General features: G+C 43.6%; 1 protein-coding gene across 4 annotated transcripts in view; it reads left to right on the plus strand.

The window, feature by feature from the left end:
• UVSSA (UV stimulated scaffold protein A) overlaps positions 1–4365 on the plus strand; it is a 112307-nt gene extending 107942 nt beyond the window's left edge. For all 4 annotated transcript variants that reach the window (XM_030563449.1, XM_030563448.1, XM_030563450.1 and 1 more), the window contains one exon: positions 3966–4365. In XM_030563449.1, the coding sequence (XP_030419309.1) occupies positions 3966–4059 (94 nt within the window). In that variant the 3' untranslated portion in view covers positions 4060–4365. The remainder of the gene's footprint in view (positions 1–3965) is intronic.
• The last annotated feature ends 10856 nt before the right edge of the window (positions 4366–15221 follow it).

Genomic DNA, 15221 nt, shown 5'->3' on the forward strand with positions numbered 1-15221 from the left:
ACAAACACATCCTGCAGTTTATCACTTAAGCCCCATTCAAAGAAAGTTGCGAGCCTCAAATATTTACTCATGGATGCAGCACTTCACCCTCCATCAGATTTATCTCACATGAAGAGCACCCCAAGTACATCAGCTTCAGTATGGAGTACACTGGAGATGCCTGCAACTCCTTCGTCCCTTTTTTAGGCTCGGTGTCTCACTTGGGTGTGTCTGTGCCAAAGCCAAATAGAGGCAGAGCTTCTTCGAGACATTTTGGCAAGAGTCACTCACTCACTTTTAGCATTCTTCAGCTAAAAAGGGATCACTGCCTCTGGAGCCTGTGTGAGGTCTGTTGAGGGTGCCCCTGAAGATCTCTGTGGTAGAGCCATCAGTCATTGCCACTCCCAACCATCTGCAAGGGACCTGCTTAGCCTCTTGATATCAGTATCCCTGGAAGTGCAAAAAGATTTACAATCAGTAGCGATGTCTACAGCGCCTACCTCACTGCATCAGGGACCCATAGTACCGTTATCTGCCAAGCTTCCATAAAGGCCAGTGCAATCAAAAGGCAAGCCTCCATTGATATCCCCAGTACTGCCATCTCCAGGTTTGGGCTACTTATCCCCAAGTCCTATCTGGTTCTGCTCCCCACCCCCACTGTTGTCAAACATTTTGGATTCTTTCTTTTCAAACTCAGAGATGCATTCATCTGTGCCCCATCCAAGGCAGAGGGCATACCTTCCATCAGAGACTTGGAGACCATGGGTCATGCAACAGTTGCAGCACTGGCCTTCCCTTAAAGGGCAATGGTCCAGTCAAGGCTGGGCCTCAGGCCCATTTCAGTGCCTGGTTAACATGATGGAATGGCCAATCTGCTTGCCAGTGTTTTTCCCCAAACCCCATGCTCATAGAGATAAGGAGAAATGTCATTTGTTGGATATGAGAAAGGGCTTTAGCTTTCTTCCTGGAGCATATTACGTCCTTAAGATCCTCCATGCAGTTGTTTGTTGCAACTGTGGACAGAGCTAAGGGCCAGCCAATTTCCACTCAGAGAATCTCATCCTGTATCTCTTCATGCATTCATTTATGATACCACTAGGCTAATATAACCCCAAGAGATAGAGTATTGACACGTTGCACTAGAGCGCAGGCAACTTCAGCAGCTTTCTTGGAGCAAGTGTTGATTACAGACATTTGTAAAGCATCAATTTGGCCATCAGTGCACACTTTTGCTTCTCATTATGCCATTTCCCATCAGTGCAAGGACCGTTTCGGACGGGTTGTCCTCCAGTTGCTGTTCAAGTAGACTCTGATCCCACCTCCGTGTTTATCTGCCTGTTTGTCACCTGTAGTGGAATGGACACAAATAAGCACCCAGGGAAGAAAAAACTGTTAGCTACCTTTCTGTAACTGTTGTTTTTGGAGATGTGTTACACATGTCCATTCCACGACCCTCCTTCCTCTCGCTATTGGAGTTTATCCAGTATGAAGGAACTGAGGGGGTCAGGGCAGCTCTGTCCTCTCATACTAGCACACAGTGGTGTGTGGCAACAGAGCTGCCTCAACTGGTTCCACTGAGGGAAAACGTTCTCCAACAACTGTGCATGAGGTGCACGCACACACTCTGAAATGGACACGTGCAACACATCTCGAAGAACAGTTACAGAAAGGTAGGTATGATTGGCTGGACCCCTCCCCCCCTTCTGGGGTGCCACCTGATGTATTGGGGTCCCACTGAGCCGGCCCGTTCCACCAGTCTGGGCTCCCTCACCCTGTCCTGCATGCATGTACACACTCAGGTAGGGACACACCCAGCTGTAGAATCACACAGTCTGCAATCAGCTCTGTGTAGGAGGACTCAGCTCAGGGAATTGCCCAGCACTCTGGTGCACACACCCTCTGGAGTGTAAACCCAAAGTTATATCGTCTGGCTCAGTATAGAGATCTATACGGCATAAGCTCATGAAATTCGCTCCCTCCCTCAATGTGTAGGAAGATATGCACAGCTTTCCACCCCACACCCCATATGAATTGCACAAACTGGATTTTAGAATAAACAAAAAAACAAACAAATTTATTAACTATAAAAGATAAATTAAGTGATTATAAGGGATAGCAAACAGAACAAAGCAGATTACTGAGCAAATAAAACAAAACATGCAAACTAAGCTTGATGTGCTAAAGAATACTGGCTACAAATAATAATCTCACCCTATCACCCTAAATGTTGTGTTAAGCAGGTTGCAGAATTTCTTTGGAGACAGACAGCTCTTGCTTGCAGCTTAAAACTCCAGGTATATCCTTCACGGGCCAAACACCATTCCCAGACCGGGCTCAGCCCCTGCCGCCTACCCCCCCCACGTTTAGTTCCTTTCTTTCTTCAGGTGTTTTCCTTTCCTTCCTTCCTTCCTTCCCGGGCAGGGAGGCAGTGGAGAAGAACCAAGATAACTCACTCCCCATCCTTAAATAAGATTTACATATGGTGGGAATCCTTTGTTTCCTAACTTGACCCCCACCCCAGAGGTGAAAGTAAGCTGGTACGCCCCAGTATGGCATACCAGCAAGAGCCCGTGCACCATACCGGTGCAGCCCAGCTTCCCCAGGCAGCAGCTAGAGCCCCAGCCCCTTTAAATTGCCGCCAGAGCCCCGCTGCTGGAGCCCTGGAGTAGGGACAGCAGGGCTCCAGGGGTTATTTAAAGGGCCGGGGCTCCCGCTGCCTCTACTGCACCAGGCCCTTTATATAGCCCCTGGAGCCCTGCTGCTGGAGCCCTCAGGTAGCAGTGGCAGCGGGAGGCTCCAGCAGTGGTTTAAAGGGCCCAGGGTAGTAGCAGCGGCCGAGCCCGAGCCCTTTAAGCTGCTGCTGGAGCCGCTGGCTACAGCTGCTACCCTGGCAGGGTAGGGGGAGGACACTTACCAGTACAGGGCAGGCCAGGGCTGGCTCTGAGCCTCTCCCGCCCCCCCCCCAATCCCAGAGCTGGCCCCAACCCAGCCCCATACTGGTAAGTCCCTATTTCTACTTTCATCCTTACCCCACCCCCTTTCAGTGGCAAAATATCAGAAGTCCAAAATGATGTCCAGTTCCAGGTGACATGATCACCTGACTCTGCAGTGTCAAAGCAGCAGTTTAGGAAACTTCTCAGGAAGGAGGGAGATTAGTATCTTCAAAGTCCTATTGTCCTTCCTCAAAGGATTCCTACCATATGTAAATTGTCCTTCCATCCAGGCTGTTTGCATACTCTGGTGGATGCCATATTCCATCTTAGAAGTGGGATAGGGGAAGGGATGAAGAGATTTCCTTTATGTAGTAGTAAAACATTTGGGGAACCTTTTGAAAGGAAGGTTGCAATAAAGTGTGTCTTTTTAATTGAACAGCAAGCCCTTTAAAAGGCATTTCAAAATAAGATATTCACCTAAGTTTGAGTTTTGGTATTGTAGAGTAAATGTTCTTTTCGTAAGAGAAACTACTCTAAGAAATGTCTTTGCGATAAAACTTCTTGATTCTGCATTGCATAGTCTCTCCCCTTTCTAAAAGCTTACTCTGCAGGATTTCAAAGGTGGGATTTTGCAGAAGTGCCGTCCAAGCACAAGTGTGCTTGAAAACCAATGAGACTTGTGCCCCTAAGCCATTTAAATGCTTTTGAAAATCCCACCTCAAATGTTTGTCTACCAAGGATGGTGGTGTAATGAGGGTGGAATGTACAACCATTAAACTGAAAGACTTTAATTTGTTTACTCCTGTTAATAAAGCCACTGTTGAATTTAAACTATTTGTATTGTTGCATTTAGTTTAGTTAACATGATAGATTTGTTCTGCCTCATCAGTGTGGTGCTTAGAGGCCTGATTTGTGATTAATCGTACCTCACTCCATTTTTTTTGCTAACAATAATAAACATTTCTCATGACTCTACATATAGCATCAACTTAACTGTTAACTTGTTTTCATTCACCTCTTGCTTGTTTTTTGTTGTTTTTTTTTAATAAACAGAGGGTCCATGAAACGGGTGGTGAAAGCAATGAATCGAATGGACCAGAAGAAGCATGAGAAGTTTGCAAACCAGTTTAACTATGCATTGAATTAAGTTGCAAGAAGACAGAGAACCAAAGAGGAGAATTAACAAGACTGCAGCTGTACAAAACATTTCTCAAACACCTTTATATTCAAACTAAAATATTGTGCTCTACACTTTTACTGGGGTTATTTTTTAATTAGTGTCAACTTCTTCTGCTAACTTATTAATATTTGATAATGAATATGAATTTTAGCAAAGACATGTCTGTACATAATTGAATGCACTTAATTTGATAACTACTTGGAATTTACATTAAATGGAACAAACTTTATGGCTTGTACTTATTCTAATTAAAATGCTCAGATGTTTTCCTTTCCTAGTGGACTGATAAAAATTTTTGCATTTCAGTGTCAACAAAAGAGGCTGTTTACAGTTTGCTGTGACTGGATCCTGCCTTCAGCCAGGATTTCTCCTAAGCAATTAGATTTGTGCAAGAGATCACTGTACAATGTATTGCTCAACCTATGGCTCTTGAGCCTGGTCTGAACTCAAAAGGTTTACCATTCTAAGCACCATCCTGCCCCTAGAATGCCTGTAAAAATGCCATCCCCATGTACGAAAGGATTCCAAACAGTTTTCATGCATTTAGAAACCAATGGGATGAGACTTGCTTTCAACAGGTCAAAGAACCACTTCAGTCTGAATAGCTCTAGTACCAGTGTGGAGTTGCTGAAGTAGCTCAGTTAGTCCTCCTATCATCCCACAGTGCATCTGTGGCCTTTTCAGATGTTCCAGACCCACTGCTTCTGGGAGTTCTGCCGCAAACTGTAGGATAGGTACCCAGAATGCATTGCAGTTGAAATGGTTTAGAAGAGTTCTAATGTGGAGCAAAAGTATGAGCGTTTTTTAAGTGATTCTGCAGGGCTAGTCTGAAAGCAGTGAATTGCTTGTGCTTAAACAGAGTCTGTCCAACCACTTCATTCTGTCAGATAGAAATGGAGTTCACGTGTCTGATGGGCCCTTTATGTGCTATGGCTGAATCTCAAGCAGGGTGAATGTATCATTAATCCAGCATTGAACACAAGGCTGCAAGGTCGGGGGATGAAGAGTGAGGAAGGAGGGAAGGATGTGAAGTTTAAAGTTGTATTTTCATGGGTACTACATAAGAGTTTTTGATAAAATACTGAATCCAAATGATTTCTCCTGCTCTGAATAGTGTTCGCTTAGCCTGCTCTCCTGTTTCAGGTGCTTTTCGAAGTATTAAAGAAATTAAAAATCTTCAGTGTAGCTACTGACCAGATCTGACAATAGCTAATTTACAACTGTGGCACATACATATCTTGACATGTGCAAGCACTGCTTGGAAAGCAGTTAATACTGAATCTTGATCATTTATCTTGCAGTGGTTTGCAGCTTGGGAGACTTTCCTTTTTCTCTGTGGTACAAGTATTTAGAAGCTGTAGTTTCAAATCACAACTAAAGTTCCAGATATTTCATTGGGAAGTTGGAACCTCTAAGGCCTTGACTACACTAGGAAATAATTTTGTCAGTGAGGCCAGCTGACTTGGCAATGAATGCAATTTAACTGTAAGCATAGACAAGAACAAATTATGATCAACACTGGATCAATTGATTCATAGGTTATCAGGGTTGGAAGGGACCTCAGGAAGTCATCTAGTCCAACCCCCTGCTCAAAGCAGGACCAATCCCCAACTAAATCATCCCAGCTAGGGTTTTGTCAAGCCTGACCTTAAAAACCTCTAAGGAAGGAGATTCAATCACCTCCCTAGGAAAACCATTCGAATGCTTCACCACCCTTCTAGTGAAAAAGTGTTTCCTAATATCCAACCTAAACCTCCCCCATGCAACTTGAGACCATTACTCCTTGTTCTGTCATCTGGTACCACTTGCCCAGTTAGACAGGCAGAACTGTAGGGTCTCAATGCATGGATAAGACAATGGTGTAGAGAGGAGGGTTTTAAAGAACTGAGGAACCTTTAGGGAAAGGAGGAGCCTATACAGGAAGGATGAGCTCCACCTAAACCAAAACAGAACCAGAGTGCTGACATGTAAAATTTAAAAGATCACAGAGGAATTTTTAAACTATCCACTGCAGGAAAGACAACAGGTGCGGAAGAGAATATGGTTGGATCAGACATATCCCATAGGGGAGGCTCTATTAAGAGGGATTCTCTATATCCTAGTGAAGAGGGGACAATATAAGTTGATCAAGTGAAGGAATGGAAGAGAAAGTCAAATGAAAAATGTCCCATTCAATTATATCACCTGAAGGCAGAGAGTAAAATAAGGACAAATTGTGTAAGTGCTTGTATACAAATGCTAGAAGTCTAAATACTAAGATGAGTGAACCCGAGTGCCTGGTATTAAATGAGGATAGTGATATAATAGGAATCACAGAAACTTGGTGGAATGACGACAGTCAATGGGACATGGTTAATACTAGGGTACAAAATATATAGGAATGATAGAGTAGGTCTTGCAGATGGGGGAGTGGCACTATATGAAAGAAAGCATAGAGTCAAATATAGTAAAAATCTTAAGTGAATTAAATTGTACCATTGAAATTCCATGCTTGAATAATAAGAGTATAGCAGTAGAAATATACCACCAATCATTTGATCAAGATGGTGATGGTAATTGTGAAATATTCATGGAGATTAGAAAAACCTCTTTCCCACCCCAGAGTAAACATGAAAACATCTGTTCTCACTCCTGCACAGACTTTGGACTTCAACAGAGCGTCCTTCAATTCCATCGCAGCAAGGATTTATTTGCCAAGAGACTTGTTTCAAACTGTGAATGTTATCGTAGACCAGATCATAACCAACACCAGAAGGCTTCTCAGACCTCTCTCTCTCTTGCTTAGGCCATCTGGCCTCATGCACTTACATCACGCCTTTTGCAAGACTATACCTTTGTTCCCAGAAGTGTAGCTTCAAACTTTATATTTGTCCATGAGCACCATAGTGACTGTTTACACCAAAGTGATATTGTCACTGTCATGGTGGAAGAACCCGTCAGGTTTTTGTCAATGTTTCCTTCCTTGCCCCCATAGTAGACAGGCCAATCACTACTGATGCATCCCAGGTGGGGAGCTTACGTGGACATCTCAAGAGTCCAGGATGCATCAATATTCTAGAGTTATGATGTGTTTAAAGAGCTTGCAAAACCTTTCTTCTGTTCATTCATGGTCACCGTGCCCTCCTAATGTCAGGCAACATCATGATACTCTTTTATGTCAACAAACGGAGGAGCGGGATCTGCCTCCTGGGTGCAGAAGTGGTCAGTCTGAGAAACTGGTGCATTGGCAACCAGATTACCCTGTCAGCTGTCTACCTCCCAGGAACCCAGAATGTGCTAGCAGAGTCTCTCAGCAGACACTTTGCAGCTGATCATGAGTAGGAATTTCATGAGACTGTGGTAAACACTATCTTTGCTTTATGTGGGACCCCCATCAGGGACCTCTTAGTCTCCCAAACAAACAGGAAGTGCATATATACTATTCCAGAGGAGTCCTGGGTCACCACTCACATTGCAGTGCTCTCCGTCCATGGTTAGATCCTCTGACCTATGCCTTCTTTCCACTACCACTCCTGCCTCGAGTTTTGCACAAGATTCCACAGGACAGGGCATGCTTCATTCTGATTGCTCCAAGAGTTCTGAAGGAACTCAAATATGAAATTGAAGAACTATTAACTGTAGTTTGTGACCGATTGCTGAAACAAGCCCCAGTACCTGATGACTGGAAGGTACAAATGTAATGCCAATTTTTTAAAAAGGGCTTCAGAGGCAATCCTGGTAATTATAGGCCAGTACCAGGCAAATAGGTGGAAAAACTATAGTAAAGAACAGAACTGAGACACAGATAAACATGATTTATTGGGGAAGGCTACTCAGGTTTTGTGAAGAAAAGTCATTCATCACCAGTCAATTAGAATTCTTTGAAGGCGTCAACAAGCATGTGGATAAAGGTGATCCAGTGGATATAGTGTACTTGGACTTTGACAAGGTCCCTCACACCAAAGGCTCTTAAACAAACTAAATAGTCATGGGATAACAGGGATGGTCCTCTAATAGACGAATAACTGGTTAAAAGATAGAATAACCAGTAAGTTTTCACAATGGAGAGAAAAATGGTAGGATCCCACAAGGATCTGTACTGGGACCTGTGTTCTTCAATATATTCATTAATGAGCTGGAAAACAGAGTGAACAAAGAAGTGGCAAAGTTTGCAGATGATACAAAATTATCAAGATATTTAAGTCCAAAGCAGACTGTGAAGAGTTACAAAGGGTTCTCACAAAACTGGGTGACTGCGCAACAAAATGGCAGATGAAATTCACCATTGATAAGTGCAAAGTAATGCACATTGAAAAAAATAATCCCAGCTATACATATAAAATGATAAATTAGCTGTTACCACCCTAGAAAGATCTTAGAATCACTATGTATTATTCTCTGAAAATTTCAGCTCAATGCACAGCAACAGTCAAAAAGGCTAACAATGTTAGGAACAGTTGTAATAACAGGGCTACAAATTTACCCTAATCTTAAGATCAGTTGTAAAAAGCATATGAAAGTTCATAACATTTGTACTATAGATTATTGTAACATTTTAATAGAAAGTAAGTCAAGTTGCTTTCAACAATGAGTATTATAAACAGGTGCAAAAGAATCAGGAAAAGAAACTCAAATTAGTCCAAACAAAAAGGCCACACTGATATAATTCAAGGACTATGTTGAAGTCATGCTCGGTAAAAACAGAAGACGTGGAACTGGAAATTAATGAACCAAAAATGCTATGTCAAATATTAGAACAAATTGTTGGAGAAAATGATAATGAGATGGGCTATTTTGCCCATGATTCCTTTTGTGGGTCCTTAAGGAAAGAACAGATGGAGAGGAAGGACACATGGACGCTATTGAAGCAAGCGTCACCATCGCAGCTGCCACTCACGCTGTCCTGATCAGACTGGGCCAGACAGAGGGACTTGGATGACATTATACATCTACCAGCTCTAGCTGAATCCCAAGCACCAACTGGGATGAAAGGAGGTTGTTGAACAACAACTCCTCCAGTCCATCTCAGCTAACTTATCTTTCCCTCCAAAAGGACAGTTATTACTAAGAGACTGTCAAACAAAGGGGGTGTTTCCTTTTAAAAACCTTCCACATAAAGGAAAAAGGAACAAGGAACAATGTTTAAATGAAAGCCTTATTTAATACTTTACATTTCAAATTCTTTAACTTTTTCCTTGTCTTTATCTTTTATTAAAGATTTAAGGGATTTTTAATGTTGTGTTTGCCATGATAGTAAGGCTAAAGTCCCTGTATAACCCAGGGCTGCCCAGAGGATTCAGGGAGCCCCCCTCCGAAGACCCGGCACTTCAGCGGCGGGTCCTGGGGCAGAAGGACCTCCTTCTGTGGGTCTTCGGGGCATTTCGGCGGCAGGTCCATGGTACGCCCACACCATGAATACTGTGTCCAGTTCTGGTTGCCACAACTCAAAAAGGATACAGTGGAACTAGAAAAGGTTCAGAGAAGGGCAACAAAGATGATCAAGGGAATAGAACAGCTTCCCTACGAGGAGAGACTAAAAAGATTAGGACTGTTCATCTTACAATAAAGATGGCTAAGGGAGGATATGATAGCCATCTATCAAATCACAAATGGTGAGGAAAAAGTGAATAAAGAAGGGTTATTTACCCTTCCCCTTAATACAGAAAAAAGGGTCACCTGATAAAATTAATAGGCAGAAGATTTAATACAAACAAGTAGAAGTACTTTTTTACACAGCATACAATTAACCTGTGGAACTCCTGTCCATGGGAAGCTATAATTGCCAAAAGTATAATGGTTCAAAACAGAATTACATCAGTTTATGGAGGCTAGATCCATAAATGGCTATTGGCCAAGATGATCAGGGATGCAACTTTGTGCTTGGGGCAACCCTAAACCTCTGTCTGCCAGAAGCCAGAAGGAAAAGATAGCTGGATCACTTCAACTGCGCTGTTCTGTCCACTCCCCCTAAAGTGCTGGTACTGTCCACTGTTGGAGACAGGATACTGGGCTAGATAGATCATTGGTCTGACCCAGTATGGCAGTTCTTATGTTCACTGCCACCTCCATTCTGAAGTTGGATTTCACCACTTCCACATGGGATCTATTTTGATGTTTTGCCTTGGAAGCTAGAGAAACCTGATGGGTTTCGGAAAGCTCTATAAAAATAGACTCCACTATAAAATGCCTTTGCACCAGCCCAGACATCTCTGAACATTGCCATGCATTTCCCCCTCATTCATTGTATTCTGCCTGTGTATTTAGGAACACATTTCTCCCCTGCCAGGTTAATCCATCATCCCCTAACCTCAGACTATTTTACTATGAAGAGGATTCATGGACCCAGCACATACACACCAGATTTCAAGATCATGTGCATCTGTAACCATCCTCTCTGATTTTATCTGTCAGAGTTTTATACCAGTACCTATCATTGGAGTATCAGAGTGCCACCCACTAATTAGCTTGGCCAAGCCAGGGCCCAAGTAGATTTCACAAAGCCTTCTATTCATCTCCCTTTCCTGGGTTTGGGGGCTGTTTTAGGAATAGATTTTGAAGGATGGATACTATCAGCCAGAGTTTTCTCTCTGGCTGTTGCTTACGTGTTCTCCTCACTCTTGCTTCAGTAGAAGACCTTTAGGGGAGCAAACAGAAGGAATCTTCCAGAAGCAGCCAATGTACTCCTCAGACCTGTCAGTTCTCTCTTGTCTCAGCTATCAACTCCCTTTCCCCCAATGTCAGTGATTTACCACCAAGACTTCCCTCTTCAATCAAATACTTCCTGTTGCCGAATCCTCCCCCCTTCCTCCTCCTCCCTGGCTCCCTCTTATTAGTTACTGAAAAAAAAACAGCTTTAATCACTGTGTAATAGTACCACCTTTTTTAGCCAAACTTTCCAGGGTGTTTTATATGCCTATTGCTTCTTAAACGGAACACACTCAAAGAATCCCTGTGCTGTATACATCTCTCTAACCTAGCCAGCCTCTGTTTCTGTGAGCTATCGTACAACTCTTCTTATTTCTGCCTGCCCCTTATAATCTAAGCAGTATCTGCAGTATTACCTGTATATCCCTCCCTCGCCCCAGTCAAATTTGAAAATCAGGAGAAACTTAATAATTGACCAAGAGGCTTAATTTATTTCCCCAGTCATCTCTGCAATTCCTCCCCAGCCCCACTTCTAGAAGAAATGTTTTTAAAAGCTTTAAAGGAGGAGTACCAAATGGACTTAGGCATTAATCTGGAAATGTGGACATATTTATATAGGTCCCTGACCCTGCAAACACTCTAAGTAACTTTAAGATAAGTGGAGTTCTTCACATGTGTAGGTGTTTACAATACTGGGGCCACAGTGAGCCAGTCATTGGCAGGGTAACTCCACTCATGGCAGTGGTATTATGTTAGGGGTGATTTGGCCCATTGGGTTTATAACTAACTAAAAATTGTACTGCCAAATATCCCTGTTCATAAATCTTCCTTGCTAGATTAAAAGAAACGGTTGGTTAGTTGTTCATCCACTTTCAATAGTTAAAACATTCAAGCTGATCAACTTAGAAAGGAGCTGTGGGCTCCATCTGAGGATTCCACAGGCTTTTTTGTTTTAAGCCCTTGACTATGCTTTGGCCATTTCCATGTTAACAGTAAAGAAGGGAATAAACCCCAGTAACAGAGCCAGCCTATCACATACCCCACATAATCTAACAAAAAGCAAATAGCATAGTAGGGAACTGTCTGATAGTTTCCATAACTGGATATGTACAATTGCAAGTAACTGGAAACATAAGTTATGCATGTACACTTGAATGTGTAGCTATGAACACTTGTACCATACCAAAACAGAAGAGTAGCTGTAATAAAGGCTGAGTGTTTTACCCTCCTGGAAGGATGTGGTGAGGTTCCCTCCTTCTGACCCTTTGACCTCACTCCTGTCCCTGTTCTTTTATTAGTTGTCCCCCGCACTCAGTGGGTTCTGTGGCCCTGTGGTTCCTCCCCTTAGGCTGGGGGAGGATCATTTAGCAATGGGCGGGCTTTGCCCGCCCACTTCCCAGACACCCAATAGGTGGAAGGATGTGGTGGCCATTGAGCAGGGAACAGTTATGCCTAGTCAGCTGTGCTGTTTTAACTGCAGTGTAAGGAGAATTGATGCCATCTGTATCTTCTCTCTAATGATTCTCACCTGAACATGCAACTTGCTCCTGGAGAGTGACTTCTAGAATGCAAAGATACCAGCCATGAGTTTTCTGCTGTTGCCTGGGTTCTGAAGGAAGTGTTTGGCAGAGGGTGAGGTTAGAAAACTGATCATTTTCACTGTTAACTTTTGTGGGTTTGAAATAGAGTGAAATAAGGAAAATGTATAGGAGTGATACGCACTGTGCCAGAACAGTCTTTGGGATGAGTGTTTGCTAGGGCTGTGCAATACGAACATGAAAGGTCAAAGTGTGGGGTTAGCTTTTTACTAAGCATAAATAGCTGAAAGCAAATATATCCCTGTACTTTATTTTCCAGTAGTTTTCTCTTGGGAAAGAGGTGCACGATTGCTTTCCGGTGTCCCTATTTCTAACCTTTGGAAACTCATGATCAAAGGATGATGACCATGCAGTTTAAGGTGTCATCTAAACTTCAGATTAGCTTGACACAACCTGCTAGGAGGGAGGCTGAGTCCCCAACCCTGGGTTTGTAAGGAAAGCAGCATTTTGTGTTTGCTCAAAGGCAGAGAGAAACTAGGGGAGGGGAAAAGGGGAGAATAGGAATGGTTGAGAGCTACTGCAAACCATGCAGGCAAAGATGCTATAAACAAGGTGAACCTGGCATCCATGTTTTTTTTATGCCTCCATCTCCACAGACAAGGTCAGCTCCCAAACAGCTGCACTGGGCAGCACAATATGGGGAGGAGGTGATCAGCCCTCTGTGGTGAAACAGGTTAAGGACTATTTAGAAAAGCTGGATATACACAAGTCCATGGGGCCGGATATGCTGCATCTGAGGTTGTTGAGGAAGTTGGCTGATGTGATTGCAGAGCCATTGGCCATTATCTTCAAAAACTCGTGGTGATTGAGGGAGGTCCCGGATGACTGGAAAAAGGCTAATGCAGTGTCCATCTTTAAAAAAGGAAAGAAGAATAATCCAGGGAACTACAGGCCAGTCAGCCTCACCTCACTCCCTGGAAAAATCATGGAGCAGGTCCTCAAGGAATCAATTTTGAAGCACTTGGAGGATACGAAGGTGATCAGGAACAATCAACATGGATTCACCAAGGGTAAGTCATGCCTGACCAACCTGATTGCCTTCTATGATGAGATAACTGGCTTTGTGGATATGGGGAAAGTGGTGGACGTGATATATCTTGACTTAAACAAAGCTTTTGATACATCTCCCACAGTATTCTTCCCAGCAAGTTAAAGAAGTATGGGCTGGATGAATGATAGAAAGCTGGCTAGATCGTCGGGCTCAGTGTGTAGTGATCAATGGCTTGATGCCTAGTTGGCAGCTGGTATCAAGCAGAGTCCCACAGAGGTTGGTCCTGAGGCCGGTTTTGTTCAGCACCTTCATTAATGATCCGGATGATGGGATGGATTGCACCCTCAGCAAGTCTGCGAATGACACTAAGCTGGAGGGGAGAGATAGATACTCTGGAGGGCAGGGTTAGGGTCCAGAGTGACCTATACAAATTGGAGGATTGAGCCAAAAGAAATCTGATGAGGTTCAACAAGGACAAGTGCATAGTCCTGCACTTAGGATGGAAGAATCCCAGGCACTGCTACAGGCTGGGGACCAACTGGCTAAGCAGCAGTTCTGCAGAAAAGGACCTGGGGAACACAGTGAACGAGAAGCTGGATATGAGTCAACAGTGTGCTTTTGTTGCCAAGAAGGCTAACAGCATATTGGGCTGCATTAGTAGGAGCACTGTGAGCAGATCAAGGGAAGTGATTATTCCCCTCTATTCAGCACTGGTGAGGCCACATCTGGAGTATTGTATTCAGTTTTGGTCCACCCACTACATAAAGGATGTGAACAAATTGGAGAGAGTCGAGCGGAGGGCAACGAAATTATTAGAGGGCTGGGGCACATGACTTATGAGGAGAGGCTGAGGAACTGGGGTTATTTAGTCTGTAGAAGAGAAAAGTGAGGGGGAATTTGATAGCAGCCTTCAACTACCGGAAGGAGGGTTCTCAAGAGGATGGAGCTAGGCTGTTCTCAGTGGTGACAGATGACAGAACAAGGAGCAATGGTTTCAAGTTGCAGTGGAGAATGTCTAGGTTGGCGATTAGGAAATACTATTTCACTAGGATGGTGATGAAGCCCTGGAATGGGTTACCTAGGGAGGTGGTGGAATCTCCATCCTTAGAGGTTTTTAAGGCCTGGCTTGATAAAGCCCTGGCTGGGATGACTTAGTTGGGTTTGGTCCTGCTTTGAGCAGGGAGTTGGACTAGTTGACCTCTTGAGGTCTCTTCCAACCCTAATCTTCTATGATTCTGTGAAGATGGGATGCCACAGGAGTGTTTAGGTAGCGTGGTGATAGATGCCTTAAAAACCTAAGGGCTGGATTTAGAGTTGAACTGCACAGAGGAGTAAGTGACTGCTAAAGCAGAATCCCCTCATAACTTACCCTTCTCACCAGCATTTAACTTACACCCTTGTTTCTATCACCTGTCAACTTCTCACAGTCTACATGCCACCAGTTGGTTATCTAACTAGAGAGCATCATGGGGCATAACTCTCAGGAAGGGGCCAAGGAGGACCCAGTGGTTCTAAGAACATAAGAACAACCATACTGGGTCAGGCCAATGGTCCATTTAGACCAGTATCCTGTCTTCTGACAGAGACCAGTGCCTGATGCTTCAAAAGAAGCGAACAGAATAGGGCAATCAAGTGATATATCCACTGTCATCCAGTCCCAGTATTTGGCAGTCAGAGGCCTAGGGACACCCAGAATATGGCGTTGCATCCCTGACCATCTTGCTTTACAGCCATTGCTGGACCTATCCTCCATAAACTAATATCATTCTTTTTTGAATCCAGTTATAGTTTTGGTCCTCACAACATCCCTTGGCAACAAGTTCCGGATTGACTGTGCGTTGTGTGAAGAAATACTTCCTTTTACTTGTTTTAAACCAAATGCCTATTAATTTCATTGAGTGATCCCTGGTTCTTGT

Source organism: Gopherus evgoodei, chromosome 5 (genome assembly GCF_007399415.2).
Source record: "Gopherus evgoodei ecotype Sinaloan lineage chromosome 5, rGopEvg1_v1.p, whole genome shotgun sequence".
Lineage (NCBI taxonomy): Eukaryota > Metazoa > Chordata > Testudines > Testudinidae > Gopherus > Gopherus evgoodei.